The sequence below is a fragment of the Camelus dromedarius genome, chromosome 16 (assembly GCF_036321535.1).
Source record: "Camelus dromedarius isolate mCamDro1 chromosome 16, mCamDro1.pat, whole genome shotgun sequence".
NCBI lineage: Eukaryota > Metazoa > Chordata > Mammalia > Artiodactyla > Camelidae > Camelus > Camelus dromedarius.
In genome coordinates, this window is record NC_087451.1 from 22,084,535 (window position 1) to 22,106,850 (window position 22,316).

General features: G+C 45.8%; 1 protein-coding gene across 1 annotated transcript in view; it reads left to right on the forward strand.

Annotated features, from left to right (window-relative positions):
* Window positions 1-22,316, forward strand: part of DNAH9 (dynein axonemal heavy chain 9) — a 273,515-nt gene that overhangs the window by 124,413 nt on the left and 126,786 nt on the right. The window contains exons 32-38 of the mRNA XM_064495271.1: window positions 934-1,144; window positions 5,496-5,623; window positions 6,823-6,931; window positions 7,649-7,796; window positions 11,745-11,919; window positions 14,827-15,000; window positions 15,475-15,682. Coding sequence (XP_064351341.1) covers window positions 934-1,144; window positions 5,496-5,623; window positions 6,823-6,931; window positions 7,649-7,796; window positions 11,745-11,919; window positions 14,827-15,000; window positions 15,475-15,682 — 1,153 coding nt within the window. The remainder of the gene's footprint in view (window positions 1-933; window positions 1,145-5,495; window positions 5,624-6,822; window positions 6,932-7,648; window positions 7,797-11,744; window positions 11,920-14,826; window positions 15,001-15,474; window positions 15,683-22,316) is intronic.

Genomic DNA, 22,316 nt, shown 5'->3' on the forward strand with positions numbered 1-22,316 from the left:
AGAAGGCAGGAGGAAGGACGCCTTCTGAACAGAAGGCGCAGCATGCTGAAAGGCACAGACCCGGGGAAGAGCGTCACAGTGGAGCGCCAAGCAGTTGTCTGACATGTGCGCGTTGTGGGGGTGGAGCGAGGAAACTGGAAGCTGGTTTGGGCCAGACTGAAAAGGGCCCTTGTAAGCCATGTGAGGACGGGGGATTTCATCACCAAAACCATGGAGAACCGCTGAAGGGACAGAGCGATGGCAGTGACATGATCAGATTTCCATTCCAGTAAGTGTACAGTGGTGTGGAAGGAGAGCCTGGAGGCAGACTAGCACAAGAGGATGACACCTTCATTGTGACCATTGTCCCCGAGGAACTCCTCGACTCCAGCCTCATCAAACCATCTGACCAACCATGTCGTGCTCTGCCACACCACAAGCCTTTGTGCTGTTACCTCTGCCTGGAACATCCTTTCTGTTCATCTTCTTGGCAAACTCTTACTTATCCCTGAGGCCTTTGTAAAGCCTCTGTAAAGCCTTTCTTGTTCCCTTTATCTGTACAAATTGTTTCTTCCTATCTGTTCCCATGGCCCTTAGTAAGTACTATTAAGCTATAGCCATTATCACCTTATGTGATACTGATTTGTCATCGTGACTCGCTTCTCCATCAGACTGAGATCACGGAGGGCCGGAGAGTCATCTCTGAATCTCCCTCTCCAGGCACACTCTTCCAGCACTTAGTTGGTGACTAATAATTAAAGGACTGACTGACAAATAAGAGTAAGTGAAACAAGCTGCCCCTCCATTGAGGACCCCATTGCATCTTGGGGGGAATAACCCTTCCTGTGTAGATCTCAGGACTCACTTCAGACCCTAGACTGGCTCACAAAAGAGTGGATGGGATGTGGGTGAGTGACAAGCCAGACCCTCTGGCTGAAGTTCGAGTCTCCCCAGGTGGTGCAGCTGGAGGAGCTCCTGGCCGTGCGGCACTCCGTGTTCGTGGTGGGCAGCGCGGGAACTGGCAAGTCACAGGTACTGAGGTCCTTGCACAAGACGTACCAGATCATGAAACGCCGCCCCGTCTGGACAGACCTCAACCCCAAAGCGGTCACCAACGATGAACTCTTTGGCATCATCAGTCCGGCCACACGAGAATGGAAGGATGGTAAGAGCGGAGTACCCCTGGGAGAAAGCCCCTCGGTATTCTCAGAGCCCCTTGAGCAGACGTGAAAGCAGGGGGTTGGATGCAAAGGAGGGAGCACGGGGCTGATCTGTTTGGGTGGGAGAAGGAGGTGAAAGGAATCAAAGAAAGGAAACAAATTTTGTTTTGGAGGGGGCCCTCAGCCCTTGGGAGAGGCTCTTTCCTTGGGGACTCTTCAGCTGCCTCTCGAGAGAGGGCACCTTACAGAGGGTAAAGCAGCACAGGCACTCTCAGCTGTAGTTTCACGATGCTGGGGCACAAGTCGTGGAGTCCCTAACGCTGCCTGGCACAGGCTGGGGTAGGAACGCCCACGGCTTCTTCCCAAAGGAGCCGTGCAGTCAGGCATCCCACAGAGGGCACCTCTCCTGTCGGCACTGCTGCAGGAGAAATGGGCAAGCTGCTCCAGCAGCCAGGCCTGGGTGAAGACGCCACTCATCGTCATTTGTCTCAGGAGCATCCTAGAACCGTGGTCCCTTCTACAGCGATTCACATGGTCCCAACCCCATGTTCACCCAGTGCTGACCTCAGCATCACCTTTGAGGAATTAAAATCACTGGTAGATGTTGGAAAGGCTCTCCTGTCAACTGGGAGAGAGCAGAGAAAAAAATGGAGAAAACCCTGTGAGCTGATAGGACCTCTCTCTGAAACCAGTGTGGCTTCTGGAAGGATGAAATCTCAGCTCCCTCCTAAATGCCCGACTACACCAGGGTCAGACTGCCTGGAGTCCTCTAATTTAGGGCCTCCCATCCGAGGCCTAGAACAATGGGATTCAGTGAGCAGCCTTTCTAATTTTTATTTCACAGTTTATGAGGCTTAGCATCTTCTCCTTCTTATAAGTCTTAGTCATTGGCTCTTTCATAATTTTATTCTTCCTTACTATGTTCTTGTCAGTTTGTAAGAATTTTTTACACATCAAAGACATTAACCGTGTATCTGTTACACGTACCAGTAATGGTTTTTCACTGTCTACCACTTGTGTACAGACACTTCATGGTAAATTTACCATGCATACTGTTTAAAAAGGAAATTACGTCTGTCTAGTCTTTTTAGCATCTGGGATCCCTGTGTAGTTTATAACTCATTCTAATTTTAAGCTATAGATGTAGTGTCATAAATTTGGTCCTAAAGATTCTTTTTATGTTAACGTTTTTTATCCATCTGGAATTTATTTTGGGGCTTAGTGTGAGGTAAAGTAGAGAATCAACTTTATTTCCTTCCAGATGGATAATTGGATGTGACAGCACCATTTATTAAGTAAACCATCCTTTCCCTGCGAACTTAAATTCCGGCTTGTTATACATGCAGTGGTCCCTTGGTATCCAGTGGGGATTGGTTCCAGGAACTCCTGTGGATACCAAAATCCACGGATGCTCAAAACCTCATATAAACTGCAGTAGTGTCTGCATTATCCTGTGCACATCTTCCCCCAGTATACTTACCTAATACAATGCAAGTGCTGTGTAAATAGTTGGCAGTGCGCAGCAAGTTCAAATTTTGTTTTTTGGAAGTTTCTAGAATTCTTTTTTTCCAAATATTTTTTGATCCATGATTGGCTGAATCCACGGATGCAGAACCTGCAGATATAGAGGGCCAACTGCACTGAAATCTGATTCTGGGTTTTCTGTTCTCTTCTATTCCACTCACCTATTTATCTGATCCTATACTGATGTCATTCTATCTGGGTTGTAATCATTTTATAATATTTTCATGTCTGATGAGGTAAATCCCTCCTCAATATTTTCTGTAATTTCTTGGCTAGCCTCAGGCACTTCCTTATTCTGTGTTAAATTTAAGCTCACATAATATAATTCAAACTTTAAATGGCATTGGAATTTTAATTGAAGCTTTTTGAATATATACGTTAAATATGGAGAAATTAACAAAGATTTAATTTATAATAATCCTAAATGTGTATTCACTAAACAAGAAAATTTCCAAGTAAATAGAGTATACTTGGGACGGAGTATAAACTTTTAAAACACATTTCGGGGAACTTGATAAAAGTAGAAATATAGTGGGTTATATTAATATATCTTCTCCAAAATAAAATTCAGTGACAGAAAAATAAGTATAAACATATGAGAATTGGGAAATGCATCATCAAACTCTCTGTAGCACACAGTTATAGAACTTTACATCTTAGAAAATATTCCTTTCTTGGTGGGTTCATGGAACATTTCCAAAAATTTAAAGTTTAGTTGGGCACAGAAGAAATTGTAATGAAGTTAAAAGTATCAGTTTCCAGGCCACATTGATAATAATGTGATAGAAGTAGAAACAAATAGCAAGAAAGTGACCAAAAATAATTCTACTATTTGCAGTCAAGAAATACCCTGTCCCTGGATTAAAGAGAAAATTAAATTGCAGCCCCTCTTGGAAACAGTATAAGAAGAACACTTTATACAAAAACCTCTGGGACACATGTAAAGCCAATAAGGAAAAAGTCTAAATTCTCCTTATTACAGAAGGTAGGCTAGAAATATAGGAAGTCAGTACCCATCCTAAGAAATTATCCAAAGAGTAATACATTAAGCCTGAAGAAAACTGGGAAGAAACTAAAAAGATAAAAGCTGAAATTAGTCGGAAGAAAACAAATACATATGTGTGTGTGTGTGTGTATATATGATATCCTTCCTATATATATCATAGGAAGGATAAGTAAATATAAATATTTGTTCTTTGTAAAGACCAGTAAGTCCATTGTGAGCATTTAATGGAGAAAAAAAGAGTAAAAGTATAAAAGATTAGGAATCAAAAAGACGATATAACAGTAGATATAGGCAAGATTAAAATAGAAGAGACACAATTAGATGACACATGTTTGAAAAATTAAAAGAAATAGATGATTCCTTAGAAAAATATAATATGAGCAAAATTTACTCAATAAGAAGTAGAAAAGGAATAAAGAAAAGGAAAATTTTGAAATAGTGGGACAAAAAAAAGATAATTCTGAAATCATAAAAAGGACATATTTCAGTTCATTTTATGAAGCCAAATAATCTTGATATCAACCTTTGTGCAGAACCAAAAACAATAGCTCAATTTCACTTATTATTATAGATTCAGAAATTCTGAATTCATATCAGTAAATAAAATCCAGTATTACCTCACTCAAAAGAATAGTAAATTCTGACCAAGTAACATCTCTTCTAAGAACATACGGATAGATGGATTACTTTTAAAAATAGTAACAGAAAGCATTGACAAATTAAAGGATAAAATAATTTGGTCAATAAATAGATGCTAAAGACTCAGTAGCTGTTCCTGATTTTTCGAATTCTAAGTAAAATAGGAATAAATGGAAATCCCTTAAATATAATAAATACTCTTTACCTAAAGCCAAAAGGAAAAAGAGAGCATTCTGAATAATGAGAAAGTAAAGTCGTTTCCATTAAAATCAGGAATAAGCCAAAGAGATCTGTTACCAACGTTATTATTCAGCTTTGCTTGGTGGGATTCTGGAGAATGCAGTAAGACAAGAAAATGGAATACATCATATAAATTGGACGAAAGGAGAAAATTATTATTTTGCTTATTATACAACTTTATACCTAGAAAACTCAAGAAACACTATTGAAAAATCACTAGGTTAAATTAACTACTGTGTTAAAGGTAACTAAGTATAAAATAAAATACACAAAATTTGAAAGCTTTTGTCTATACTAGCGGTAGCAAACTAAAACTGGAAATACAGGGAAAAAATTCCATTCACCATAACAATAAAAACTGGAATGTTTAGGGATACATTTAAGCCAGAGAGAAACATTGAAAATGTTGTAAAATTTTATTAAGGAACATAAAACAATATTTGAATAAATGAAAAGACATACAATATTATTGTTTGGGAAAGCTTAGTATTATAAAAATCAATTCTATCCAAATTAAGATGCAAATTTCATGTGATGCCAACCACAATCACATTGGGCCTTCTCTCAAAGCCTGCGTTTGGCAAGATTTTCCCAGGCTGCAGTTTCAGAGGATAAAAACCTTACCTAAAAAGGTTTTATGTAATTCCATCGTGTCACAGTTGCCGGTTGAAATGATTCACTGGGTCCCTTGTCACTTAAAAAGCTGGTAGTACCATGTTTTCTTCTTGTTTCGTGTTGCTGCTATTCTTATAAAAAGTCAGACCGGAGCACAGAGTGGCGCCTTGGGCAGGGTCAGATTTTTGGCAGAGTAAGATACAGAGCCAGTTCTGACCTGCCTTTCCTATTTCCACCTCCTTCTAAGTGTTGTTGCTTATGCGGAAAGGCTGTGTTCAGAGGAAGAAGATTGATGGCGACCTGGAGAATAAGATATCCGTGGTTCCTTTTAGGCTTGTTCTCTTCCATCATGCGGGAGCTTGCCAACATCACCCACGATGGGCCCAAGTGGATCTTACTGGATGGCGACATTGATCCAATGTGGATTGAGTCTCTGAACACCGTCATGGATGACAACAAGGTACCAAGGGGGCAGAAAGCCCCACTTCATCCCTAACCATCAGTGAAACCAGTCCCCTGGGCTCATTCCATACAAGGGCTGGCCCCGAGCAAGGAATTTCTACTGATATCTTTATCTTTCAGTTTTTTCCAGCTTTATTGAGATATAATTGACGTATAACATTGTGTAAGTTTAAGGTGTACAATGTGATGATTTGAAATACTTAATATTGCAAAATAATTACTACAATACGGTCAGTTAACACCTCTGTCACCTGACATGGTGTGTGTGTGTGTGTGTGTGTGTGTGTGTGTGTGTGTGTGAGATATAGCATTTTCTGTATCCATTCATCCATCAGCAGACACTTAGGTTGCTTCTGCGTCCTGGCTATCGTAAACAGCTCTCGAGTGAGCGTCAGTGCAGCTGTCTCTTCAAGGTCCTGCTGTCCTCACTTTCCAGTATCGTTAATCAACGTCTCAGAACTGACTCATCCCATAGGGCAGCTTTCACTTTCTTCAGTGGCGCTGCCATTGCTCACACGTTCTTAGCATTGTTGTAATTCCCTTCAGAATCTTCTGCACATAGATTAATATTTAAAGCTGAAAAGACTCTTAAATAATTTATTCTAATCTCAAAAAAATTTTTTCCTTTGTTTATAAATAAGGAAACAGGATCAGAAACATTCTGGGCCTGTCCTACATCCTCAGTGGTGACCCATCTTTATCCGTGGAGAGTACATTTTATTTTCCATAAACAGTGAAAACAAACTGAATGCCAGTAAAGTGGCTGTTAAGCTGGGAGCTGTTTCTAAACTTGTTCGGAAAGCACATCTAGGTTAGAGATGTTACAGTGGTTTCAACATTTACAGAACCGTTAGAGTAAGCGGGTGCTCTTCCAGAGGGACTACTTGGAAAGAAACAGTCGTTGTATGGAACCTGAGCTCTTCTCCTTTAATCACCTTGTTTTTGCAGTATGGTCTAGTGCATTCACATCATTGGCATCAACTTGAACTTTTTAGGTAACTTATTTCCTAATTCAGAACACACACCAGGATGGAGGTAAAGGGGCTACAGGAGAGAGAAGATTGTTGTAGAAAATCTAGAAAATACTCATAATCGCCAAGAGCAGAATAGGCATCGTAATCCCCGCCAGGTGTAATCAGCCAACCCCCCCGGAGCGCCCTAACTGCCTGTTGCCCCGTCCCTCCCCGTCGTCTCCAGGTGCTGACGCTGGCGAGCAACGAGAGGATCCCCCTGAACCCCACAATGAGGCTCCTCTTTGAGATCAGCCACCTGCACACGGCCACGCCGGCCACGGTCTCCAGAGCAGGTATGGCCCACAGCAGGAAGGAAGTGCAGAGCCGCTCACCGGAGAACGAGCGCCTCTCGTGAGACACACGGCGCTGCTGGCTCTGAAGGAAGCTCCGAACAGGGGTCAGACCTCATCATCTCAGCTCTGGCCTAATTCTCAGCCCTCTTACCATCCACGAGGGTGGGCCAGTGCTCTACCGTCGGGACCCTGTGATCTTAATTCAGAAATGTTACGCTATCAGGAAGGGGAATGGCCTCGAGCTGGACAAGTGCCCTCTGCACACAAGTGCCTCAAATTAGGCTGCTTCTAGGCTGGTTCTAACCTCCAGGTTAATGCAGGTGACCAGGCATCACGATTTCTCACTACATCCTGGGGGAAGGTAACAACTTTATGTCCTGACTTTTCCAGTTAGGGCAGGGCCATATCCTTTGGGGGGATACCATTCAATCTGCACTGTTTGACATTGTGACAAATGTTACTTACCACTCACAGCCTTCTTTACTCCTGAGCCTAGATGTGGCCTCAGGATCCTTCTCAACACTGCTTTCCATCAGCTGTTATCAGTCAATCAGAGTTGATCCCAACAACAAAACCCTTTGCCCGCTCAGACCTCGGCCAGTTCTCCTTCAAGCCCAGTCTTCCGTCCATTTTCTAAACAGAGAAAGTAACTCTCCGGGGTGAAGAATATGCTGAGATCTATGGACACATCACTGCACAGTGTTCTCTATGCTCCAGGGATCCTGTACATCAACCCGGCAGACCTAGGGTGGAGCCCTCCAGTGAGCAGCTGGATTGACAGGAGGGAGGTCCAGACAGAGCGAGCCAACCTAACCATTCTGTTTGACAAGTATCTTCCAACCTGTTTAGACACACTCAGAACCAGGTAAGCCAGGCAGTAAGGAAGGCGACAAGTTAAAGCAGCAGTAAAGAGCCTGTTGGCTCACACCTGATATCCCGCGGATGCGCTGTCCTGTCCCGAAAGTCAGATGATGTCCCTAGAGCGTTCCCCTCCAGGCGTGGCAGATGGCAGAGGGGGACACACCTTGGATTGGCCCTAGGATGCCTGTTGTCAGTTTAGGCAAGAAGCGAGGTGAGTGAAGAGGAGGGAGGTTTAAAGTGTGTTTTGTGAGCACCACGTGGGTGTTTCCAGAGGAGGCTGTAGGCTGTGATATCAGACTACAGTCCTGAGATCCTCCAGTTGGCAGGGCACACAGCTGGCCTCCTACACATGTTACACAGGCCAGATCGACACCTGCCAGTGGCACGTGGGACCCACCTCCTGTTTCCGGCTGTGTGTGTTCACAGCCCCAATAATGGATTGGGTATAATGCATCGTTTGACCAGCCCCACCCCTCTGGACACTGGGAGTTCACTTTTCCTCCTATAGGTTTGTAAAAGTAAAAGCAGCAATCTCTGACCACTTACCACATAAACAAAATATTAATTGCCAAATTAATCAAAAGGAACCTGTTATAGCAAGAATATTGTATGTATGTGTCTGCAGAGAGAGATTCCGGCATTTGGAACCTCCTTTTGTTTTGTGTTGTCTTTTTTTGCCATTCGATGCATCATTCTATGAATCAGGTACCCAACCGTTGTTCAGCCCAGCTGCACCATCAGAATCTGGTGCTGTGAAGGCAGCACGACTCAGAGATCCATCGTTCCTGAAAGCTCAGCAAGTCAGGGTCAGGATTATGTTTCCCGGAAATTAAGTCCATCACTCAGAATGGTCCCTGACTCCTTACTCATTGGCCTGTGAGGCACAGGATGGAGAATCTCTCACAAGCCTGGAGCAGAGGTGAAGGAAGAGCTGCCACTGCAGGAGGGTCTGAGGCTCTTTATTTCATGTGCCCTCTCTCACCCTAGCAAAGTCCACCTCTGCTAAGAATGAATTTTATAGAACTAAAAACTGAGTTGCAGGTGGGTAGTCGACCTGTGGTATGTTTTCAGATACTTAATTACACATTTATTAATTTTGATTTTGTAATTTTTATCTTTGGGGTTAATATTATTTTTCCAAACTTCATCATTTTCATAAGCCCTTAAAGAAACTTTAGCCCTTGGGGCCTGTGGGCTCTGTGGCCTTGGGATCTAATGAGATAAAGCAGCCGGGGCAGCAGGGAGAGTCTGGAAGCGGGCAGTTGTGGTTAGGGTCTCAGAAGGGCCGGGGCTGCAAAGCGTTAAAACACCAGGGGAATGGGAAGGCTGTACAGAAACAGCATCCCTGTTCTTTGTGGTTTCCTGTGACACCTGTCCAGTAAATCCTTTGACTAAGAAATGAGGCCATTTGCCATTCTAGGCATTTATAACAGGAGATGCCAAACTTCCATCTGTTTGTGAGAGTGTGTGACTGTGTGTGTGTGTGTGTACACACGCTTGCTTGTGCGCATGCCAGTATGTGAAACAAGCTTTGAAGACTCCAACTGCATCAAGTCCATCCAGAGACAACTCCCACCTCCCCCGCCATCTCCCCCAGTCTCTGTGGCTATAAAGGAAAAACCCAGAGCTGCGGTTTAGGGGGCCCGCTCTGGGTGTCCCTTCATGTAATTCTCAAGGGATTTCCCCAGGCGGCCAACCATCCTGTAGCTGCGGGGCCGAGGACCCCAGTCACTTAGTAACAAGGCATTCGCTGCAAAGTCTCGCTTCTGTTTTATTCATCACCATGTTGTAACACCAGCTTCATGTGGCCCTGTTATGTCAAAGTGACGCCAACGCACTAGTTTTTATATTGAACAAGCAGACCTCATAAGGGATGATTATAAACAACATTACTTTGTTTCCCACTGTTCCTTCAGAACCATGTTATGTGGCTGGTTCTCCTTCTGCCCTGGGATGAAGTCTAGGTCAGCATCCGTGACTTTTCCAGTCCTTCTTCAGTCATAAGAAGGCTTCCAATCACTTCTACTCACACAGTCTCACACACATGCACACGTGTACACATGTGAAAAGTTTTAAAAGACACAGTGAAAAATTAAAAAAAAACAACCCAGACTCTTTGCCTCTGCCCACCCAGCCTTGACCTCTCTCCTCACTCCACGAGTTGCCCCCTCGCCAGCTGTAGCTTCTGACCCCTCGGGGTGGAAGGGGGTTCAGAAGAGACTGAGGGCAGGAAAGGCCTTAATACTGGACCTGGCATGGCCTCATTACTCAACTGTGGCAGATTTGGAAATCTCTCTCTTTGGAAGCTTTTGTGGATCCCTCAGACCCCTCCCATCACTGGAGATCCCCTACATACCTTTCCTTGAAGCAAGGAAATGCCTCTCCGTCCACCAGTCATGTATAGCTGCTCACACGAACCCCTCCAGGACAACCCCTTTGCCAGCATCTAAGACAACCCCACACGCTCATAGCTCACACCTGGACTCCAGGACATACAGGCTGCTCCAGCAAGCACCCTCTTCCCTCCACTGTGAGCTTAGCAAGTCTGCTCCCAGGCATGGGTCCTATGGGAGCCCCTTTCTGTGGCTCTCCGTTCGGGACGAGCACCTGCCTTCCCCGTGGGAGCGGGGCACTCATTGCACACCTAGAGCCCTCCCTGAGGTCCCGTGTGCTAATTTCTAGCCCCTCCAGCATCTGCCACTTTGATCCTACAAACCCTTGAGAGGACCAGAAGCCATGCTGCAAAACCCTTTGCAAGTCTGTCCCCAGGCTGTCTGGAATCTCAGTCTGGAACTGGAAGCATAGTCGGCCTGTATTATGTCGGGGCCTCATCCCACACTGAGCCTGAGAGAGTTCCATTTTTGACGTTGTCACAAATACGTCTTGATGCAATGAAGGGAAGTCTACCAAGTACTCAGTGTCCTCATTACTCACGGACGTAATGCCTAGACGGTCAGACCAGTTTATAGCATTGTTGTAAGGACTGCAACCAGATTCAAAACCAGAGCAGCACAAAACACTGAAGAGAATGGAACGCCGTGGAACTCCGAGGCCCAGTGCTGGTAAATGACTTTTAAGGTGTCCTTTGATGAAGTTGTTTGTCTTATAATGGTGGCCCCTGCCTCTGTGCAGCATGTGAGCCCTTCCTCCCCCGGGAGGTGGTGACGTGGGCAGGAGGGGTTGAGTGTGTGGGTGCGTGGTGTGCTGTGTGTATGCATGGTGGGATGAGAGTGCCCGGGTGTGTGCGTCTGTGTGTGCACGTGGGCACATGCTCCTGCTCCCTTGGGCGTAGGTGCACCTTTGTGTATCTCTTGATATCTGCCTTTCAATCGAGACTTCTAAACCAAGATTAAAAGTACAAAAGCTGGGCCAAGACAAAGTCACAGAGGCATATTTTTGGAAGAGGAACTCCATCAAGTAAATCCTGATTGTATAAAATAACCACCTGTCCTGGACCACTCTGGCCCCAGAGAAAACATTTTCAATGTGTTTTAATTGAGGACAGCCCTTGGAGCTGAAGGAATCACACCCACCTTGACTCTTTAGGTTATTTGCCAGTCGAGGAGGCTGTGAAGAGTGACACTGTGACAGATGCACTCATTTCGTGGCAGCTGCCTAGTTCCCCAAGGACTGGGGGGTCCTCACAGTTCAGAGAGGGGAGGAGGAGTGGGCAGGGCAGCAGAAGAAAGGAAGAGGAGACAGGGAAGCATCTCAGGAGTGCTCCGGGCCCTTCCTTCTTTGCAAAGGGAGCTGACCCAACACAGCTGATGAGAATGAAGGCTTAAGTAGAACCATGGGTCTCTATAATACCAAAGGTTTTGCTGCTGCAAAACAGCACGGACTTGACAAATCATGAGTCCGCGGAAACCAGCAGGGTTCCACAGCTGTCCAACAGCGCCTCTAGGATGGAAAAATCCAAAGTCGTAGAGCATGTCTGGGTCTCTCTCCGCAGGTTCAAGAAGGCAATCCCAGTCCCGGAGCAGAGCACGGTTCAGACGCTGTGCCACCTTCTGGAGTGCCTGCTGGCCGAGGAGGCCGTCCCTGCAGACTGCCCCAAGGAGACCTATGAGCTTTATTTTGTGTTTGCTGCCATCTGGGCCTTGGGCGGAGCAATGGTCCGAGATCAGGTAAGAGGACTTGCCGAGGCTAACACCCGCTTTAACTGGCAAAGATTTGGAAGACAGGACAGCCAAACGTCAGCATTAACCCAGCAACACCACACTAGTTAGTTATCTATCCGTTGCTCTGCTGAAGACATCAGTCCCCATAGAAGGGCTTCATGTAGCGAGGGAGATGAGATTGAGACTATGTTTTGAGCTGTCACTTTTTGAGTTAGTGAGCATATCCCTAATTTCTTAGACAGCTGAGTTTGAAACACTGGAAGTACAAGGGCCTTACTTTGCACGGGGAGATGTGTTGCATGGGTGGGGTGATGCTGTGCTATAGAAGCTTGAGGGGGAGGAATCCCTTTAGCCTTCTCAGAACCTTCCAGAACCTTCCACTTTCTGCCAACTGTCACACCTTCATACCCCTGAAATGCAGGGCTGTCAGTAGAAGGTTATACCAAAGGTTAGTTGACACCTAGGGTAGGAAACCGAAGTATTAGTTATCACATGGTGTTGACTGCTGTAGGTTCATGCTGTTTGGGAGTGTCTTGGCGTCCTATCTGCTAACCCTTCCTGTTATTTCCAGCTGTTTTCTTTAGTTGGTTTCCTCCCCAGAAAAGGTATGTTGCCCAGAATAAACGTATTTGAGGTTATGGAGACAGTCTTTTACAACTGATCCTGGCTGTCAAGCAGTACCATAGAGAGGCTCAGAACAGGGACCCTGGATTTGAATTGTAACTCTGCCACTTATTGTCTGGGGACCCTGGATGAGTAATTTAACATCTCTCTGCCTTACTCTCCCCATGTTAACAAAGGAGGTGAGAGTGATGATAGAGGTACCCAGTTCCTAGGATGACTGTAAGGAGTAAATGAATTGCCTACATGAGTATGTGTGGAGCAACTTAGAACAGGGCTGGGATCACACCAGGCTGCAGTTGTTGGAGGGTTATAATTTACTCTTTTTGGTCTGGGTTGGCCATGGACTCTTGGTAAAAAGTTTCAGCCCCCTCCAAGGCAAACTGTGTTCTAAAAGTCCAAAACAAAGGTGAACTGGAAGAAGTAACGATGAGTTTATTTTCCATTTTCACAGGCTCTGGTTGTAACATCCAGCCTGGCTCCCATCACCCCCTGCGCATTCTCTGGTGTTCACGGTTCAGAAGGCAGCTCTCACGAGCTCCTGGAACATCCGCCTTTCTCCTCCTCCCTCTCCAGAGCTAGATGCTGGTGGGAAGGGGGACCCTCCGAGGGCAGGAGGGTGCCTGCACTGGGGTCTGACATCTGAGAATTCCAGGCAGTCCGTTCTGCGGCCTTTGGAGCCTCTCCATGCTTCTTTCAGAGCTTTCCATCTCCCCTTTGAGGCAAGGAGCCAGCAAGTCCGGCTGGACGGATGAGACCTCCCTGAGTGTGCAGGCATCCAGAACTTGGGGGTTGTCGCTTTCCATCAAATGTAACCCCTGACCTTTCGGCTGCTGAAATGTCAGACAGCAATCACCGCTGGGCTTCTGTCTCACGCTGGTGCCGAGCAAGCAGTGGGGTATCGGGATAAAGATACTTGGTCAATTTTTCTGTCTCTGTATAGAAAATTTAAATCCACTCAACTCTTTTTAAAAGCCCAGGAGAAAACATCCCTCCAGGTGTCCTGGGCTCGGGAGCACTTGGAGCTGTGGGCAGCCCTGCGGGCACAGGGGGAGAGGGCACAGGAGAAAGCTTTTAGCAGCAGGGAGTGTCCAAGACCCCTGCACAGCCTGCATTCAAGCCAAACACCAAAAATAGTGCTGTAAACCGAAATGTACAAAGTTGGCCAAAATATTGGCATCAGGAACATCAATTGTGCTTACATTTAAAAAGCTGTTATTAAAGCAAAGTAGAATATAATACAAAATGCAGCCCATACCTGGGTAGAAGTTCCAATAAAAAAGGGGGGGCAAGGTGGATCCTGGCCAGATACTTTGTAGCAATCACATGAAATTATCTCTCAGGAGCAAATGATCTGTCGGAGAGCACCCGACTAGGAGACTTGACACTCTGGGTTCAATTCCCAGTTCTGCCAAATGCTTCCAGAGGTGGAACCTTTGAGCTTTATTCCTACATAAAATAGGAATAATTTTCAGTAGCCAGGATAACCTAGAGCATTGTGAAGATCCAACGAGGTGATACCGCGTTCCAAACTCTGGACCAAACTGCAGGCCAGTACAGTCTGAGTGCTGGCAAGTTCAAAGGGCAGGAAGGACCAGAGAACTGTCAGAATCCAAAAGAGATGAGGATTTCAGAAGAGGCCTCTTCACTGAAGTCATTGCTGAAGAGGCACTCAAAGAGTCAAACTGAGAAAGGTGACCTTGTCCTTCTAATGTCCAATTACAGGAGAAGGGGAAGTCATGCACCAGAGTGCAAGGCGCCAGACAATGTTGGTGCAGCCCAGCTAATGGCTTGGCTGAGAAGCTCACCAGGGAGCTCAAGATGGAACTGGGAGTGAGAAAAGGAGGTTAACCTAACCTCCTGCTTTCTAGTGATGGTCTTTGTCTCGGATTCTCCATATAAACCTAAACTCTGGTTTTCATTGTGAAGTGAAAGGTCTCTCTCTCTATGCATCCTTGGCGCATTTGCCCATCCTGTGGCCACAGGCTCCCACATCTCCCTCCACCTGCCAGGGCTCTGAGGTTCATGATGCCAGGGTGGCCCAGCTCTGTGGTCAAGCGGGGGGCACGTACATGCTCAAGGGTGGCCCCTGCTTAGCTGGGCCTTGACAGGCTGATTCTCAGGGGAACAGCCTTCTTCCCAGAGGAGCTGGGCCATGGGGCAAGGCTGCACCAGCAGGAGCCCTCTGCTCCTGGCTCTGACTTTCTGCCCCATGCAGGGTAGCCTGTCCAGGCTTCTCAAGTTCCGGAAGTTCCGGAGAGCCTTGACTCCTGACCTGCTTTGTTTTGGCAGCTTATGGACCACCAAGCAGAGTTCAGCAAATGGTGGCTGACCCAGTTCAAGACTGTCAAGTTTCCCTCCCAAGGAACCATCTTTGACTATTATATAGACCCCAAGACCAAGAAATTTGAGCCTTGGTCCAAGCTCATCCCCCAGTTTGAATTTGACCCCGAGATGCCTTTGCAGGTGAGTGCAGCTGAGCCACCAAGGACGGGCAGTGCCTCCAGGATCCACGGTGGCTCCATCCCCTTATCTGTATGTGAAGGGTGTGACCTTGCTAGGAACCAGTCATCTGCAGCTACTCGCCTTTTCAGAGGGCGTCATAGGAGCAATGAAGTCACAAGATCCCCGAAAGGCTAGTTACCAGTTACCAGACCCCCCGACCGGCATCCTGGGAGGAGAAGGGGAGATGGCAGAGGCAGAAGGTTAGGCCACAGGGAGGCAGACAGTGCTGGTCTAGGGGCAAGGGTCTGCTCTCTACCGAGAGCATGATTTAGTAGCAGGGTCTCCCTGGGTATGGGGGTGAGGGGGCCCTCCTGCCCAAGGCAGACAGCTCCACCCTGCCCGCCGAATTCCCTCTCCGGAAACGCTCCAGGACAACTTGCGGGGCATCTGTTTCTCCCACGCGCCCCGGGCACTCTCATCATGTTCCCACACCAGGCCTGTCTGGTGCACACGAGCGAGACCATCCGAGTGTGCTACTTCGTGGAGCGGCTTGTGGCACGGAGGCGGCCGGTCATGCTGGTGGGGACGGCGGGCACTGGCAAGTCAGTGATGGTGGGAGCAAAGCTGGCCAGCCTGGACGCGGAGGAGTACCTGGTGAAGAACGTACCCTTTAACTACTACACCACGTCTGCGATGCTGCAGGGTGAGGGGGCGGAGGCCGTGGAGGAGGGGGCGGGGCTGTCTGTGTGTCTCAGTGTCCCTGTTCCTCTGCCCCCAGGGGGCACTGTGCATTTTCCCCCCAGCCCCTCTGCCCACTTTCCAGCACCTTCAGCACACTCTCCTTTCCCATCTTCTCTCCTTACCTGCCTTCCTGGCCTCCTAGACTCCTCCAGGGAGGGGCTCGGCACAGATCAGGTCAGCACTTGATGACAAAGAATGCACAAACCCACTGGAAGATGTCCATGGGCTCATAGACTTCTGGCCCCATATGTGTCTCTAGAGATCACTTCATTCACCCTTCGTCTCCTCTAGAGGGGGGAACTGAGGCTCAGATAAAGGTACGTGGCAGCCCGAGGTCACCATCAAGCGACAAGGCTGGCATGGAATGTCCACTCTGCTGACCACGTGGAGCGTGCGTTCCACTGGGAGTTTACACTTGGGCTCCTGAGGGGACACGACCCTTGGAATTAAGGAGGGATTGAAGGTGATGTGGTACGGTCTGCTTTAAAGGGCGGGCATTACACCCAGACAGAAGTGCAAAGTGTGTGTTTATAATGTGTCTGTCACGGCAAAAGATGATAAACAGCGTAATTATCCGTGTGATGGAAGGCTGAGCAGTATTGCAAAGAATGAGGAATTCTGTATGAACCGAGTTGGAACTATTTCCAAAAGCTTTGCTGAGTGAGAAAAGCAAGACTCAGAACAGTATATATAGTATGCTCCAAATTGCGTCTTCTTGAAAAAGACATATATAAACATTTGCTTATATATCTACACTCGTACATCTGCGCTTACATGTACTAAGAACATCTCCAGGAGGGCACAAGAAACGGGCAGCAGTAGTTGCCCCTGGCAAGGGGAACGCGATGCTGAGAGTGGGATGGAGAATTACTTAAACTTCTTTAAAAATTGTGAAATATTTGAAGCATTCTGAAAAGTACAGAAAATAGTATAACAGATGTCCGTGCACCCACCACCCAGATTTCACAGATGTTAACATTTTGTCATTTTGCAGTGGATCTTAACATTTTAAGTACAGCCAACACACCATCCCCCTTCCTTCCTTCCTCATGCCCCTCATTCACCAGACTAGGACCACTGCAGGTGAGGGGCATCATTCCAAATTGACACTTTTGATACAGATAAGTATCTATAAAATACACAGTGTTGTTGTGTGTATTTAAATTTTAAGTATACATCGTACTGTAGCTCCCTTTTGTAACTTGCTTTTTTTCATCAACATGTGGAGGTTTTTCATTGGTTTTCACTGCTGCATAGAATTCCCTTCTGTGAGCAAATCACAGCTCATTTCTCCATTTTCCTACTAAAAGGCAGCATAATTTTTTTTAACATTTTCTCTTTTAAAAAAGCATTTTTGAGTTATAATTGACATACAATACATAGCACACATTAAAGTATACAACCTGATAACTGTTGAAATATTTACCCATCATGAAACCGTGACTACAGTCAAAGTAATGACTCATCCATCATCTCCGAGAGCCCCTCACCCCCCGCGGTGAACCCTCCCTGTCTTCCGGTCCCCCCGCCCTGCCCTGTGCCCAAGGCAACCACGAGGGATTAGTTTGCATTTTCTAGAATTTTGTATGATAGGATCGTCACACAATAGGCCCTCTTTATTTTGTCTGGCTCCTTTCATTCAGCATGCTTTTGAGATTTCTCCATTGTTGTTGAGCATATCACTAGTTTGTTCTTTTCATTCCTCAATTGCAAGATAAAATGTGTAAACCCTCAGAATGATTCCTAGCATACGATAAGTACTCAGTAAATGGAAGCTGTTATTCTAACAATATTAAAATCCTTCTCAAATTTAAGAATCTATAAATATTATACAGTTACCTCTAAGCCCCACTGTCAAAACAAAAGGAACCCAAGTAAACCCCCTCTGCTTGAAAAAGGTGTTTAACATAAATTATGCTAAGACAAAAATAATGTTTTCGGAAGAAATGTTCCAGCTTTGCAATGGGCAATAACTTCACCCAGCACGTCGATTCATTGAGGTCTCCAGGGCCATATTTTGCATCTCCCTCATCCTGCTAGTCCATCGAATTTTATTTTTCTCAGAATCAGATGCTCTTTTATAGAGAAGGCAGCTGCTCGATATTCCCTGCATCTCTCCTTTTATTGCATCCAGTGCTGGGGTCCCCATTGAGTACTTTTGTAAACTCAGATTCAGAACTCTTTTAAATACAAATGGGTATGCACACTGCTCACCAGCGTGGATAGCACATGCTTTATTTAATGTTTATACTGTGCCAAGCCCCTGTATTATCAGTAATGCTTTTGACTGCAAGCAGCAGAAAATCTGATGACAGCGACATAAACAGATTTTTTTTCCTTCATGCAACAGAGGTCTTCAGGTAGGCTGTTGCTGATGCTAAATCAATGGTTCAATGCTGTTGAGACTATAATGTATATTATTGTCTTAGCTGCCCCATCAGGGTGGAAGAGTGGCTTCTGCTCCAGCCATCACATCTGCATTCCAAATGGAAAGAAAAATAAAGGGAAGAGTTAATGTCCGAGTCAGGAAATAACAGCTCCCCCATAGACTTATGTGTGTGTCTCACTGTTCAGAACTGTCACATGGCCCCGCCAGCTGGAAAGTGACTAAGGAGAGGGGAGTTGGAAATGGTGTCTGTTGGGCTGCACCTCGCAGGCCTACAAGGCCTGTACTCACCCCGCTTCAAGACTGAAGTCAGTGACAGAGACATCAGTGGTTCAATAGATGGTGGGAGCTTACGTATCTGAAGCAAGGTCTGAGCGACACCTCACCGTGTGAGGCGGATGGCAGGCAGGACAGGGTGGCAATCATAGCTCCCCGGGGCCGGGGGGAGGCTGGCAGTTATAGAGGGAATTGACATCAGGTTGGCTCATTTGTTACCAGGGAAACCAGCAGAAGGACACGCCCCTCACCGCCCCTTGGGTAAGAACAGTCACTAGCTGGGGCCTGGGGCAAGTGTGTAGGAAGGTCAGCCGTGAGGTTTGGGTGTCGGGGAAGCAGATCCTGGTCGAGCAGGGGACGTACAGAGAGCAAGAGAACAACCACCTTGACTAGCATGACGGTACAGTGTCCGTCACCGATCTGATGATAGTCTCTGTCTTCACAAGATGAGAAAATGAGGCTTACAGGAGCTAAGTGACTTCCCTCAAAGTCACACGATGAGTTAATAGCCAAGCTGTGCTCTTACATTGTGCTGTCGCACCCGTCCACTTTGATGAGACTGTAAGCCATGCGTCTGAATTTCCATAATAGAATGCCAACTTTGCTTCTGTTCATCTGATATCTAGAGCACATGGATGTCTCTCCCTTTGACAGTAAATAACACTGGCCCTTCACTTGGTCACTGAAACTCTCAGGCTTCACTTGACCACTTGCCAGCAGCTGCACAAACCGCAGATTAATAACACTGACATCTTGGCTGAGAGAGGCAGAGCTCCGTGCTCGGTCTCTGGTCCTCCAGCTGCTCTAAACTCCACAGACCCAGTTGCACTGCTTTCTTTCTCTTCACTGAGTTACAGTTCATTGGTCCATCCTTGGGTGTTGTTGAAGTTTAGGATGATAAAAGATAATTTTAAGTTTTTTTTTAATATCTCCTATAAAATCCCAGTTGAAGACAGTGCTCATTTTGAAGCCTGATAGACCTTTTGTAAGTACCATGATACATGCCTTTTAGAATTGAGTGCCTGGAAAATTTTTTCATACAAGAGTAGAGATGGGTTTGTACCAGAGATCAGGGATGACGTGGTTACTGTAATTAAACACAGGTTTAGTTCTGAGCTTTCAAGGAGGCAGTTCACGAAGGACAATGCGACAGTTTTTATTTGGTTACAGTAACAATTTCGTCCCTGATTACTAGTGCCAGTAAGTGTCTTCTGTATTTTGGAATCTCTTTTTAGTCTTCAATTGTTCTGTTTTATGTTTGTTCAAATACCTTAAGCCTTTTCTCATTCATTTTGAAAATATAAGTAATTTTTAAAATTAAAAGAATTTGTGCTGACTCATAGGCAGAGCAGTTTAGAAAGAGCAAAGGAGGAGTAAAGCCCTTGGTCATGGCGTCAATGGGCTTATATTTGCAGTGTGAAGGGTGGTGGCCAGACTTACGCTCATCACGGTCCTGAGTTCTCCTGCCAGCCAACTGCAATTTGAAGTTTTAGTTCAACAAATATTTGAGTGTGTAATTACACTAATTAGATGGGAGCTCAGGTGTCTGAGTCTTTGTATAAAACAAATCTCCATCACCTGTTCATTAAAAGTTTAAGGTTAGACAGGACTTTGAAAGGTCTGATCAAACTCTCAACCTCGAAGGAGTATTACATCATCACAGATAGACAGCTCTCACTTGCCTTAATATCTTCCAAAAAGGAGATGACCCAAAATTAAATCGTTAAAAGACTTACCATCTAGTGGGCAAGACACACTACTTGAAACGTGGGTAGAGGGGTGGTTCAAAGTATAAGGCAATTGAAAACAACACATTTCAGACAATAGGGAAGCCATTCTGTAAATTTTGGTGCCTCCAAATTATGGAACACAATGTATCAACTGAAATCATGTTTTGGAAGGTTGTGTATGTGAATGAAAAATACTGCCAGCTGTATTAGTAAACAAAGGATGCTGTGGCCGTCAAATCATCAGCCGCTACTGCTGCCCCTGAGAGTGGGCAGAGGGAACTCAGGATGCAGACAAGCAGGCAGTCGGGCCTCTGCTGCCACCCCGAACGGTGCCCCCTGAGGGAACTCGGGATGGGAAAGAACTGGACACTGGCCCTAGACAGCTAGGTGCGCATCCGAGGAATGATTTCAGCGAGCCCAGACTTTTGCACCTTCCCATGCATAGAAAAGTGCTAAATTTCTTAACTTGAGATATCTGGTTTTCTTTAATTAACAGTAATCTTTGGACGTTTCAACTACCTGATCTTTGTGGCAAAATTCCTATATATCCTGGCTCCTTCCCTGCCTCTTTGGAGCAGTCCCTCAGAGCAATCTGAGAGTCCGCCTCCTGGGCCCAAGTCCTCAGAAAGTCCTCCAGATAAAATATAGCTCACAACTTCTAGGTTGCACATATTTTTTCAGTCTACATGTATTATCACATAAAGGGGTTTACAATATGTGAAATGAAGAAAACATACAGGCAGAATATATAGTGTAATTCTAATTTTAAAAAGGAAAAATCTAACACAGCAAATAGACTAGAATGAAATGCACCAAAATACTGCAAGTAATGCTTGCTGCTAGGTGGTAGAATTATGGGCAATTTTCATTTTCATCATTATGACTTTCTGTGCTTCTTCAGTCTTTATATAATGAATATGTATTGTTTTAAAATCATGCAAAGTATGTTATTTTTTGAAAAAATTAATGAAAAGTACTTACAATATAACTGAAAGGTCTTATGTGAAATATTGGATAATACGAAAGGAAAATAGTTCAAACACAGATACACAAGTCATGTCGGTGCCAAGACATGATTGATTTTAATGATCTCTGTCAAAAACATTGTCAGGCAATGAGTTAACTAAACCAGGGATTTCTGAAGGGCAGAAGCCAGCTCACAGTCCTGTGTAAGAAGTGGTTTGCCATGGTAGTTACGTAGGGTGCCACAGTCAGGCAGGCCCAGGTTAGAATCCCAGCTTTGCCTTCAGCAGCTGTATAACCTTGGATAAAGCTCCTCAATTTCCCTAAACCTCAGTTTTCTCCCTTGTCAAAAGATTTTTTTAAAGGTGATACTAATGCATACCAGGACAGATAGGAGGGTCAGTGCCAGAATGCAGGTCAAGTCCCCTGCACAGAGCCGGGTCCCTGATAATGATGCTCCACGAATGCGTGGACGCACTGCCCTGGTGTTCAGAGACCAGAGGACTCCACGGGACTGCGGCGCTCAGGGACAGCCCTGGAGAGGGGTTGCGATGTGAGGGCTCACAAGGCCTCTCTTCCCCAGTGATACGAAAGAAGCATTGAAGTCAGTGTCTACAGACCCAGATTCTAACTCCAGCAAGGTATTTAGCCGTTTCCTTAGTTACGGGGGGAATGATAAATCGTTCTTTGCCTACTCGTGGAGTTTGTTTTAATAGTAGAATTCATTCATTCATTCTTTAATAATTTTTGAACACCCTATTTTGTGCTGGATAATATTCTCAGTGCTGGAATTATGACAATGAAAAAAAAAAAAACAAAGATTCCTGGCCTCCTGGAGTTTATAGTGTGGAGAGAGTGAGATAATAAAGAAGATAAATAAGTAAATTATATGGGATATTAAGTGATAATAAGTGTTATGGAGGAAAATGAACCGGGGGCAGAGAATAGCCAGTCAGGGTTTTCATTTGGGCTTGAGTGCCCAGGAAGAGCTTACTGAGAAAATGGCATTTGAGTAAATAAATGCATGAAGGAAGACAGGGAGCAGACTTCTGGAGTCTGGGAGAAAAGGCTTGCAGGCAGAGGAAGCAGCCAGAGCAAAGGCCCCAGCGGCGAGTGACTAGTGTGTCAGAGGCAGGACGGCTGGAGCGCAGGGAGTGAGGAGGGGAGCAGCGGAAGAGAACCCCGAGATGCAGGGTTGGCCAAGGCACCAGGACTGGCTTCTGCTGCAGGAGAGGTGGGAT